This window comes from Stenella coeruleoalba (genome assembly GCF_951394435.1).
Source record: "Stenella coeruleoalba genome assembly, chromosome: 6".
In the NCBI taxonomy this organism is placed as follows: domain Eukaryota; kingdom Metazoa; phylum Chordata; class Mammalia; order Artiodactyla; family Delphinidae; genus Stenella; species Stenella coeruleoalba.
Window position 1 is genome coordinate 72,673,642 of NC_137151.1, and position 13,444 is coordinate 72,687,085.

Consider the following 13,444-nt stretch of genomic DNA (forward strand, 5'->3'; position numbering starts at 1 on the left):
ATCATAGCTTTCTCTATATCTAGTCTAGTTTCCTAGGGCTAATGATTGAATTAGTAGATTTCTCTGATTTTTTTTTATCAGAAAACATTTAGAAATATTATTTAAGATAATAATAGCTATTACTTATTGAGCTCCTACTGAGTTATCTTAAAATAACCCTAAGTGGGTAGTGATATGTTCTTAGAAATAATCAGGAGACTGAGGATGAGAGAGGTTAAGTAGCTTACTTGAGGTCAGCTGTGCAGTGGGAAATTGTGATTAAAAAACAAGTGTTTTAAGCTTCATTTTTGTGCTCGTTCTATTATACTGTGCTAATGAGGTACCATACTCATCCATTGTATTGATTTTATTCTCTTTCCAGTCTCTGGAAGCACTTTACAGGAGACTTCTACACTCTATACACCGGTACAGTAGAGTTAGTCATATTGTAAAAAGTTAACCTATGACGAAAGTTCCTATTGCTCCAGAGGAACATGAAGGGCAGAAGCGTAAGAAGGTTGTGATATTCCTAAAAGAGAAAATGGAATTTGTGACTAGAAAGGATGAGTACAAGAAAACAATATGAATTCACCATGTTGTATTAATAATATTAGATTTTAAGGCCAGTTTTTGAAATTCTTTGTAAAGACTTTCTATTCCAGCATTGTAGTGGACTGAACAAATGCAGACCCTTTGCCCTCTATAACCAGGTAGAAAACATGGATAAAATACTACAAGAAAGAAATAATAACAGAGCTGGAAAGAAAGAAAGGGAAATCCTTAGGTGCCAGAAACTAAGAGTGACTCTCAGTGAAAATTTATGGGGGGGTTCCCCTATTTTTGATCCACGGAACATTGAAAAGGTAAAAAATTTTTATGAGTAAATGTGGTTGGTTGTCTGTATATATTTTGGGGAGGGTAACTTTGGCATTTCAAACCCAACCATTAAATTAGAAACAGTTATAAGCTATTAACAGATGTCAGGGAAAAATCATAAGTTTTTCCCTGAGCACAGTCTGTTTTCTGAACAGACTTGTAATTTGTCAGTTTATAAATCCCTAGGTTTATAATCTTGCAATTCTTATTCCTCCTAGGTATAGATGAATTGAGTCCTCCTAGGTTTAAGCAGCAGAAGGCAGTACTTCAGAGCTAATGCTATATAGATTTCTATAAATTAAAAATTTTGAAAAGTGTCATTATTCTTTGACTTTAAAAGCGTTATATATTAGTTGGTGCTTTCAAGGCACAAGTTAGTGGTTAGGTAGAGAGAATTTGTTTGGGTTTGTTGTACTTTGTATTTTCAGTGGCATAATTTTTAACGTTTTACCTCCTATAAAAAGCTATTAAATTGGTTAGCAATTGTGGAACTCACTGAGAATAGATGGTTGCGTCTACTAATATTTTGCTGCCTCTGTGCACTGCCCCAGAGTGAGAGTCACCTTGTCTTTAGTCACCTTAAATCCTGATGTGCACTTGCTTCTTGGGTATTTATGTCCACAGAGTTTTCTTTCCATTATACAGTGATTTCATTGGTTTTGAAAGTTTGCTCTGGTTCTGTATCTTCTACAATATAGTCTACTTTGATCTTAAGAAAAGGTGGTAAATTGACCTCACCTTATATTTTACAACAAAAACCATTTCTTAAAGTTCTCAAACCAGTCTTCAGTTGTGGTAAAGATCTATTCAGTGGTCACCCTGTTTCAACAGTTCGTGTGGGCATTTGGCTTTCTGGTAGAAGTTGCATGTTTCCTGCCCATATGTTCACCATACAAATTAAATGTCTTTGTAGCTTTGACTAAACGAGGTTGTAAGTTTCTTAAGAACAGGAGTCATATTGTAGTACCAATTCTGTGTGTCCTGCAATGCTTAGTACAGTCTTATGAGTGTTAAATAAATGCTTATTTATAGTTCTGGATGTAAATCCAAATTATTTTGTTGTAAGAATCAAGTGATTCCAAAGCTGTTTCTTATGTTAAATACCTCTAATTCCTTTAACTTTATGTTTCTTTTCCATTCATTTACTTTTTTGATTTCAGAGTTTTCTCCTTTACCTCATGATATTTTATGAGATTTTGGGGGCCCTTGGCAGTATGCTAGGCTTTATGATTATTAAGTCAAGCTTCTTTTACTGTTTTTCAAATCCCAGGGCATTAGGTGCAAGAAAAAGTGCAATTGAAAAGCTTTCATTCTTACGTGGAACTCTTTTTGAACTGTGTTAAGTTTTATGCGGGAATTATAGATAATGGAGCAAAGTCTTAAATCCAAGGTTCTGCCAAATAAGATATTTCTTCAGAGTCTGAAATATTGTGCATTCAGATGTAGAAGTATATTCTGGTTATCTTAATGGTAGAATGTAGGTTTTTTGCACATGACAGTAATACCAACCTTGTATCTCTTGGTTCAAGTGTCTTGAAGGGGGGTTGCCTTTTTATTTTATGGGTAATGTTACTTGTGAATTAAGGGATTCACAAAGGTCCTAATATTATCCTTCCGTGAATATTAAGAGTCTCCTATATATGACAGAGACCCAAAGTAATTGTATGGTTAAAATATAAGGGCCCAGGATTAAAACCTAATATTTCCAAATTGGCCTTTTTGTAGGACATTATAACACGTAGTAGCATATGTGTTATAACCAATTTCCCAGAATTTATACTTTTACTATCAGGTAAGATGAAGAAAATTTAATATGCTGAATGTCTTAAGTTGTTTTAGCTGTGAGTCTTATACTTTCTTTCATTCCAATTTCTTTAAATTTATGAAAAAGGTATTATTATATAATACTTTAAATATTCCATTTCAGTTTGAATGTTAGCACTTGTGATTTTATAATATAAAAAAGAGGAACTTGTTGAATAAAACATACTTGTTTATTTTTTTCATTCCACTATTATTTTTGTTTTGCTAACCTTTATGTAAAGATTTATTTGAGAATTTTAGATGGTATTTTTGTTACATAATATGAAGTCATCATAAGAGGTGACATCCTTTCAGCCAATGCCGTGTAACTGTTAAAATTACATGACAAAATGAGTGGTTTTTGTCACTTCCAATTAAAAATTCCTTTGGATAGGGCACACCACTGGCTCCTTTAATATTGAATTCTGTATTATAAACATATATTTAATTTCAGTACAGAATTTATATATTACACACTGATTCCCCCCACCCCCCCGCTTTGGCTATCTTTGTGAAGTCAAAGTAAACTTCTGAGGCTAGTTGCTAAAAGCTTTTGCAGTTATTCAAGCTCTGATGAAATGAGTGGGAAATAATCTTGAGCAAAAGTATTACACTTTGAACATTTTATTTTATTTTATTTTATTTTGGCTGTGTTGGGTCTTCGTTACTGTTCATGGACTTTCTGTAGTTGTGGCGAGTGGGGGCTACTCTTTGTTGAGGTGTGCGGGCTTCTCATTGTGGTGGCTTCTCATTGCGGAGCACGGGCTCTAGGTGCGCAGGCTTCAGTACCTGTGGCACGTGGGCTCAGTAGTTGTGGCTCACGGGCTCCAGAGCACAGGCTCAATAGTTGTGGCGCACAAGCTTAGTTGCTCCGCAACATGTGGGATCTTCCCGGACCAGGGCTCGAACCTGTGTCCCCTGAATTGGCAGGCAGATTCTTAACCACTGGGCCGCCAGGGAAGTCCCTTGAACATTTTGAATAACTTGTACAACATAGATGTTAAGACCAATATATAGTCTATTCTGGTTTGTTTTCGGTATTGGTTTAATTGTTCTTTGATCTGGAATAGATAGTGACTACTAGAGTACCTCTTCTTTTCTTCATTTAAACACACACTTTTCTCCATTAAACACAAAAATAAAAATAGCTTTGAGGACTTAAATGGCCATCTTGGAAAAAAATTACTTCTGACCTTACTTCATACCAAATACAGAGATCAATTCCAGATAGGTTATAGACCTAAATACATAAGCTAAAACTATAAAATTGCTAGAAGAATATACAGAATGTCTTTCTGAATTTGAGGTAGGCAAAAAGCAGAGAACTAAAAGCATTAATATAAGGAAAAAGTGAATCAGCATTAAAATATAGAACTTCTTTTCATCAAACGACTCCTTTAAGGGCTTCCCTGGTGGCGCAGTGGTTGAGAGTCAGCCTGCCGATGCAGGGGATGCGGGTTCGTGCCTCGGTTCAGGAAGATCCCACATGCCGCGGAGCGGCTGGGCCCGTGAGCCATGGCCGCTGAGCCTGCGCGTCTGGAGCCCGTGCTCCGCAACGGGAGAGGCCACAACAGTGAGAGGCCCGTGTACCGCAAAAAAAAAAAAAAAAAAAAGACTCCTTTAAGAGAGTGAAAAGACAAATCACAGAGTGAGAGAAAATACTTAATACATACATCCTTGATTTCAGAATATATAGAGAATTCTTATACATCAATAAAAACATAATAATAATAAATGAGTAAAAATGAACTGGCATTGAAAACAGGATATCTAAATGGACAATAGATATATGAATAGAAGTTCAATTTCTTGAGTAATCAGTGAAATTCAAATTAATATTGTCAAGAGATTACCAATAGAATGTCTCATAATGAAAATAACTACAATACCAGGTATGGAGAGGATGTGGAACAAGTAGAACTCTTTATACATTGCTGGCTGTTAACATCTTGGAAAGCTATCTGCCAGCACCTCCTAAAGCTAAACATATGCATAGACTGTGGCCTAGGAGCTCCACCCTAGTTATATAGCTATCTGAAACATGTGATATGTGATCTTCAGAAAACAAGTTCAAGAACGTCCCTGCACATACCAAAAACTGTAAACAACTCTATTTTCTGTCACCAATACAATGGATAAAGTAATTATGCTATACTCACACAGCGGAATTAAGCCATGGAAATGAATGAACTGCAACTACGTACACAAACATAGATGACTCTCACAAATATAATATTGAACAAAAGAAAGCAGACACAAAAAGTACATTTTATATGATTTCATTTATGTAAAGTTAACAAGATAGTTGTTCCTTTGGTGTGGGGAAAGGTGATAATGCCTGGAAAGGGGCAAGGAGGGGGATATTTCTGGGGTGCTGGTAATGTTCTATTTCTGGATCTGCATGCTGATTACATGGGAGGTTTACTTTGTAAAAATTCATTCAGCTATACACTTACTTTTTGTATGCATGTTATACTTCAATGTTTTGTAAATAAAATATTTATAAAATTAAACAAAGATAAAACAGCCATAATATAGTATAGTTTTATTTGGCTGTTCTGTCATCGTGGCAGGGAGAGGGAAGTAGAGAAGTTGCAAGAACATTATAGTGAAAAAAATTACCGAATATAGCTACCGTGATTTTATAAATATTCATTAATAAAGAATTTTAGAATAATCTCACTTGGAATGATGGTAAGGAAAGAATCAGACTAGAGGCAGCATCATATAGTATTTAAGAGCACAGACTTATTTATTACTTATTTAATTTATTTATTTATTTATTTTTTGCGGTATGTGGGCCTCTCACTGTTGTGGCCTCTCCCGTTGCGGAGCACAGGCTCCGGATGCACAGGCTCAGTGGCCATGGCTCACGGGCCCAGCCGCTCCGCGGCATGTGGGATCCTCCCAGACTGGGGCACAAACCCGTGTCCCCTACATCAGCAGGCGGACTCTCAACCACTGTGCCACCAGTGAAGCCCCATCTTGGGGTTCTTATTGATTGCCTTTTCTCTTGATTATGGATCACACTTTCTTGTTTGTTTATGTTTGGTAATTTTGAAATGTATCTTGGACATTGTTAATGATATGTTGTAGAAACTCTGGATTCTGTTACATTCTTCTGAAGAGGCTTCTTTTTTTTTTTTTAAACCAAGCAATTAACTTGACTCATCTCAAGTTTCCTCCTTTGGTGGTGAGCAGCTGAATAATCTGTTCCGTTCTTTTAAGCTTAGCTGGGCTGCTTAGTGTGTCTGCTCCATACATGTGTAATTCAAGATCAGCCAGACATTTGGACAGAGTTTATACATAGGTCCCTCTGACTGACTCCTGGATTTGTGTGGTTTTTCTGTACTCTTCCCAGATGCTGTGTTCACTGTGAACACTGTCCTCTTTTTCTTTCAGCCAGGAAGACTGTAGGTTTTCTGCATTCTTCTTTCTTTCTGTGGTACTAGCTGGGGCTTTCCCTCAGGCTAAAGCCTGTTTAAAAAATAAAACAAAACTGGAAACTCATATAGGGCTGTTTTCTTCTTACTCCCTTACCACCTATTTTTGCCTGGTTTGGGGCTATCTATACTGCCCTCAAATAGTTGGGTTTTGTTTGTTTTGTTTTTGTCCAGAGCTTATCATTATATGCGGGAGGGTTGGTTCGATAGGAACAACTTGACCATTACTAGAAATAGAATCTAAGATTTGAACTTAAGTGAAGATACTTTACTCTAACGTTTTACATTCTTTGTACCTTAGGTACCCTCTTAGTGGCATGGTTTTGCCAACTTTTAAAGAGTGGATCCAAAATACCCTTGGAGTAAGTCTGGAGCATAAAACTACCTCTAAAGTAAGCAAATAAGAATGATTAATAATATTCTTAACTGAGTGTGTGTGTGTTTAATCCCAAATTAATTAGACTTATCTTAGTAATTTGTTATAGTTATTTAATATATTTGTTATTTTTTTTGTTAAGAAGTTTACTAGTCATATTAGCCTTGTTAGGCTTTCTAGGGGTGATTTTTTAAAAAAAATTTTTTTAGCATCACAGATATAGAGCCTAATCTCAGCATTTATCTGAGATTTATCTGGCAAATCTGTAATCCTCTCTGAGCCTCAGAGTTGTAACTGTCTGTCCTGTGTTTCACAAGTAGTAGTGAAGTTCAAATGAATGAATTCTGTGAGAGAACTTTGTTACAAAAATATAAGTTGCTGTTATTTTTAGGTTTTGTAATGAACTGACAGTAATCTAGAATTAATATAGAATAATTTAAAATAAAAATATAATGTTACATTTATTAACAAAACATTTAGAATATTTGAAGATTGAAAAAAGTGAAGTAAAAGTTTGATTAAGATATGAGTGATAGAGAATTTTAGTTTGCTCATGTGGTATCACTTTTCTGACGGGGGTGGTTAGAATCCTTTAGACTATATACGTATTAAACTAATGAAATAGTTAACATTTCTTTATATAATCTTTATTATTTATTATTATTCGCTATGGCATGGTATTCTGCGTCTTTCTAACTGAGTATAACTTGCATAAGTGCAGGGACTATGGCTTACACTATATTATCCACTATATCCAATATATTATTAAAGACTGTAGGTATTCAGTGAGTGCTTGTTTGGTTTATTTATAAATCCACAGTTACATTTTATTCTAGTATTAAATTAAGCTAAACAGCTAATTTCTATCCCTCTCAAACCAAATTCTTTTAACTTTTCTTTAAAGATCTCTTCTATTTCCTTTTTTGACTATTTGTGATTACTTTTTTGACACTGATGCAATCTATATACCATATTCAGAAATTTCACCAGTTTTACAGGCACTTCTTTTTTCTGTTTTGAGCCCTTTCAGTTTTCAATAACTTGACAAAATAGTAATCTGTATGATGGTATCTGTATGATGGTGATAATCTCATTTAACAGATGAAGAAGGCAAGGCTTGCAGAACTTGGGTGACTTGCCCAATGTCACATAGCTTTAAAGTTGAAGATTTACTTTTCAAGTTACCTGTTAGTTGAAATTAAGTATCAAGTTTATGATTATGTTGTGAGTTTTAAAGCACTCCTGTAAAAATGGGTTTATTACTTATTGGGAGGCTTTTTGCTGATCATTTAAAAATAATAAAAGGAAATGATAAATTTTATCTACAGGTGAAAATGTAGTTAATGCAAAAGTTAACTATCTTTCCCCCAGTGTCCCTAGTCTAAAATCGAAGATTTGAGACTTTGCTATCTTCCTTGTTCTTAATTGTAATATTTATTTTTATTTTATTTTATTTATTTATTTTTTGACCATGCCGCACGGCATGTGGGATCTTAGTTCGCTGACCTGGGATGGAACCCTGGCCGCCTGCGGTGGAAGCAGGGATTCTTAACCACTGGACCGCCAGGGCAGTCCCCTTAATTGTAATCTTTAGAAATAATGAAAAGGAAGGCCATAGAAGCAAAAGAGAAAACATAGGCTTTTATAACTTATGTTACAGAATGTGATTAACCAGAGCATTTGTAATTGGTTACTGTCACAGAGTTGGTTTTCATATGTATTATTTGTTATTTTCCTATGCCTCTGTCCTAATTTGGATGTAAAAATTTACATTTTATAGTCACTCTCTGTAACATAGGTATTCAAATTTTATTTTCTAAAAATAAGTCAGAGAAAACCAATTTTATTTTCTAGGCATCCTTAAATCCTAGTGATACACCTCCTTCTATTGTAAATGAAGATTTTCTTCATGACCTTAAAGAAGTTAATATTTCATATTCACAAGAAGCAGATGATCGAGTATTTAGAGCTCATGGTAAGCAACTTTATATAAGTGCTATTTATTTTTAATTTGTAAATTTCCTATAATTTAAGATGTTTTTGCATTTTCTTTTTTAAATCTCAAAATAGGTCATTGTCTTCATGAGATATTTTTGCTCAGGGAAGGAATGTTTCAGCGAATTCCTGATATAGTTTTATGGCCAAGTAAGTTCTTGTTTTTCTTTGTATTATTAATTTAGTATTGTTAAATTTTAAGTAAATTTAGTATTGGAGATATGTACTTTTAAACATATGAACTATAAAAAATATAGATCACTATATTTTTAGAGTTTTCTAAAGGTCACATCATTCTTAATATGATCATCCTGAATGGTTGGTTTTAATGATTAATTTTGTTGATGATTAAATCTTCATTTAGTACGTACATATCCTTTTGCGAGGTCAGTAGAAAAATGTATTTTGGTCTAATTTGAAAGCTTAATGAAATTATTATCAATCAATTATATATTTAGATGTATAGAAACTCTTAACGTAACTGATTACTGCAACCAATAATAGTAGTTTGTTGATGTTAACTTGTGGGCTAAAAAATATGGTATTCAAATGGTGAATAAGATGAATAACAATTTGATGAACAAGTTGTTGAATATGGATATTGTCTTTGATATAAATAATTAAATTTTGAGAAATTAATTTCATTTAGGGATTTGGCTTGAGATGGAGGATGGATGAGCTTTCTGTTATTGTTTTGCTCTTGCTGATGCTTAGGCACTATATTTATATATATGGTTTTTATATCCACGTCTTGTAGCAGAAACTTTAAAGCAGAATACAGGTATACTGCTCCTTACCGTCTATAATTACCTTTTAAGAAGTTCTATTGATCTTCCGATCCTTTTTTCTCTTCAGATTCCATAAAAGGATTATATAGAGTGTTTTATTTTTCAAAAAATTGCTTCATTCATGGAGTCTCAGTTCTTACATGTGATCCTTTTCCTTTGCAGGGAATATCTGAGGGAAAAATCCTACTTGAATTTGGGGATAGGAAGGAGGGTGACATATATAGGGAGAAAACAATCTATCTGAATAGTGTATTGGTGCCCAAATCAAGTCTAAAATTTTGTTCTGTTGAATCTTCCAGTATAAGAACTTCTTGGAAATAGTTTGTTTCCCAACAGGTTGTCAGTTCACTGAGGCCTTTATTTAACTTTAATGTAAATTTCCTTTTGGTAATAAAGTTCAGGTTTTTCTTTGCATGAGGGTAAGTTTTGAGACAATATGGCAATTTGAGACAATGTGGTATTCCATAGAGTGGAGGTGGCTTTCTCATCTTACAGTTTAAATAGCTACACACCATATCTGTATATATACATATGTACACATACCTAGGAAGTCTATCGTTGTGGATGTCTTTAAGTCTGTCTGTAATTGGAGTCTGAATTCTACGTGTTGCTTTAGTATGATGTCTAGGGCTTATCTAAGAGTAAGAACTTGTAATATATGTAACTTTCCTGATTTGGAGTCATACTTAAACCAGGAATTGTCACCATTGTGACCTGTACACAGTGTAGCTATTTCTACCTTTCATTTAGTTTGGACAAGTAGTTAGTTACTTATACATTGTATGTTGTCTGTGGTAAGTATACTTATAAAAATAAAGTCTCCTTTAGAAGTACTTCACTTATTCAATTTCTGCATTATTTTCAGTAGTCTAAATATCAAAACTTTAGGTCTGTGAAAATATGTGCTAGGTACTGTTCCAGGTATTGAAGATAAGACACTGAACAAAACACAAATCCCTATTCTTAGGTGCTATACAATTAAGTGGGGGCGGGAGGAGACGGAACAATAAACAAATATTTAATGTAGCAAAGGGTGGTAAATGTTATAAAGAAAAACAAGGCACAGTAAAAAGAGAATAAATAGGGTGGGTGGTGGGATGAGGGAGTGCTGTGTCAAATAACATTGTAAAGGAAAGCTTCCGATTTGGTGACAATCCTTGAAATAGTTTTGCCTTGTTAAAGGTTTTTAACAGACATCTTTGGGTATTTTATTAATTATTAATGAACTAGTATTCCATTTATTGAGAATTTTTACCACAGATAGTAAGCTTTATAGGCTTAATCTGAAAGCCTAAAAATGGATTTTTATTAAATTTGGAATGATGCAAATGACATATATTCCTAGCTTTAAGAAAACCTGGGAAATGATAATCATAACTTTTATAGAACAGTATTTTTACTTTCATAAATGGATATTAATTTATATATTTTCATTTGTATCCTTATTTCCCTTTCAGGTCCTAAGCAAGTGATACTCAATTTTTGCATGGTTTCCTTGCTTCAAATCTCTTTTTCCTCCATGCCATCCCATAATTTATCAGGAGATTGATCTTTCTAAAACAGTCTCTTTGCCATGTTGTTCCCCTCCTTAATTCCCTTTTGCTAGTCAAATTGAGTCTTAGCACCTCTTGCTTGGTGTTTAAAATCTTCTGCCTTCAGATTTTTTTTTTTTTTTGCCTTCAGATTTTTAATACTTACTTTACTTTTACACTGAAAAGTACCTTTTGGTGTGTACAGTAGAAAGGAGTTTGTATGCAGTATATCATGTATAATGTTTAAAGTTTTGTTTAAAGAACAATAAAGAATCATCAATGGATGCAAAAATTAGTGGGCAAAAGTATGAAACATTTATGTAATCAAAGTATTTCCTCATGAGATATTAATTATAGTTTTTTTAAATAAATTTATTTATTTACTTGTTTTTATTTTTGGCCGTTTTGGGTCTTTGTTGCTGTGCGCAGGCTTCATCTAGTTGTGGCACGCGGGGGCTACTCTTTGTTGTGGTGCACGGGCTTCTCATTGTCGTGGCTTCTCTTGTTGCAGAGCATGGGCTCTAGGCGCGCGGGCTTCAGCAGTCGTGGCACGCGGGCTCAGTAGTTGTGGCTTGTGGTTTCTAGAGCGCAGGCTCAGTAGTTGTGGCAGGCAGGCTCAGTTGCTCTGCGGCATGTGGGATATTCCCGGACCAGGGCTCAAACCCCTGTCCCCTGCACTGGCAGGTGGATTCTTAACCACTGCGCCACCAGGGAAGCCCTATAGTGTTTTTATATGGAGAAACCTAACAGTTGGCCCTTCTGATCCAAGGGTTCTGCATCTGTAGGTTCAACCAATGCTGTTCAAAAGTATTTGGAAAAAAAATTACATAAAGGCAACATGCCAGTAACTATATAGCATTTACATTGTATTTACAACTATTTGCATAGCATTTACATTGTATTAGGTATTATAAGTAATCTAGAGATGATTTAAAGTATACAGAAGGATGTGCTGTAGGTTATGTGCAAATACTATGTCATTTTCTTTTTTTTTTTAACATCTTTATTGGAGTATAATTGCTTACAATGGTATGTTAATTTCTGCTTTATAACAAAGTGAATCAGTTATACATATGTTCCCATATCTCTTCCCTCTTGCGTCTCTCTCCCTCCCACCCTCCCTATCCCACCCCTCTAGGTGGACACAAAGCACAAAAGCACCGAGCTGATCTCCCTGTGCTATGCAGCTGCTTCCCACTAGCTATCTGTTTTACATTTGGTAGTGTATATATGTCCATGCCACTCTCTCACTTTGTCACAGCTTACCCTTCCCCCTCCTCATATCCTCAAGTCCATTCTCTAGTAGGTCTGTGTCTTTATTCCCATCTTGCCCCTAGGTTCTTCATGACCATTTTTTTTTCCTTAGATTCCATATATATGTGTTAGCATACGGTATTTGTTTTTCTCTTTCTGACTTACTTCACTGTGTATGTATGTCATTTTCTTTAAGGGACCTGAGCTTCCCAGATTTTGGTGTCTGTAGGGGTCCTGGAACCTATCCCCTGTGGATACTGAGGGACTACTGTACTGTATTTCTAAATGATGAGAGTTAACATTACCAGCAATGAGACTTATCTACATCATGCGCCTCCAGATACAATGCACTGAGAAAGGCACAGCATCACTTCTGTGGAATTCCTGCCAAAATGTATAAACTGAATTTAATCCTAAGGAAATAAGCAAACCCAAATTGAGGGACATTATATGAAATAACTGACCAGTGCTCTTCAAAAGTGTCAAGGTCAAAGTAGACTGAGGAACTATTTCAGAGTAAAGAAGACTAAGGAGATGTGACAACTAAAATGCAGTGTGTGATCCTGGTCCAGAAAAGAGGACATTAGTGGAACAGCTGGCAAATTTTGAATAAGGTCTCTTGATTAGTTAATAGTATTGTATCAGTGTCAATTGCTTGGTTTTTATAGTTTTTATAGTTATATAAGATGTTAGTATTTGCAGCTACTGGGTGAAGGAAATCTTTGTACCATTTTTGCAACTTTTTTGTAAGTGTAAAATTATTTAAAAATGAAAAGTTAAAAAAGATAAAAAACAGTTTTTTAAAAAATATAGTGATTTAATGTGTTAATGAGTGAATAAATGAAGGAAAAGTTTAGACACTAAAGAACTCTTTAGACCCTTGTTTTGCAGGGTTACCCAGATTTTGTTCATGTCCTTGTGATTAATTTATTTTCCCTTTTTTCAACAGCGTGTCATGATGATGTAGTTAAGATTGTGAATCTAGCGTGCAAATATAACCTTTGTATCATACCAATTGGTGGTAGGTATTGTGTGTTTTGAATTTTAATGTGATGTAAATTTGTTCTATTTTAAATATTTGTGCCATCTCACTGAAAACATTCTTATAATTATGAAATGGTTATCTTGAAAAATTGGTTTATGGTGTTTATTGGTTATGCTGGTCTATTTCTGTTCTGAGTAGATCTACCTAAACTGTTTGAGACATGATTTACCCTTAGTTCATGGCTTCTTTCCCATGTGGATCCTAACTGAAGCTGTGACTTACTGCCTAAATAAGAAAATGTTCCTGCTTTAGTAATTACTTTCTAACCTTTATCTTAATAGAGAGAATATTATTTTTCAAAGGCTAACTATACCCAACATAAATCTTTGAGAAGAAGGGATATGCAACTAGGA

At 34.6% G+C, this 13,444-nt stretch overlaps 1 protein-coding gene across 1 annotated transcript in view; it reads left to right on the forward strand.

Annotated features, from left to right (window-relative positions):
- AGPS (alkylglycerone phosphate synthase) overlaps positions 1-13,444 on the forward strand; it is a 137,776-nt gene that overhangs the window by 38,614 nt on the left and 85,718 nt on the right. Inside the window, exons 3-6 of the mRNA XM_079923555.1 lie at positions 6,403-6,493; positions 8,332-8,452; positions 8,548-8,622; positions 12,996-13,067. Of these exons, the coding sequence (XP_079779681.1) occupies positions 6,403-6,493; positions 8,332-8,452; positions 8,548-8,622; positions 12,996-13,067 (359 nt within the window). The remainder of the gene's footprint in view (positions 1-6,402; positions 6,494-8,331; positions 8,453-8,547; positions 8,623-12,995; positions 13,068-13,444) is intronic.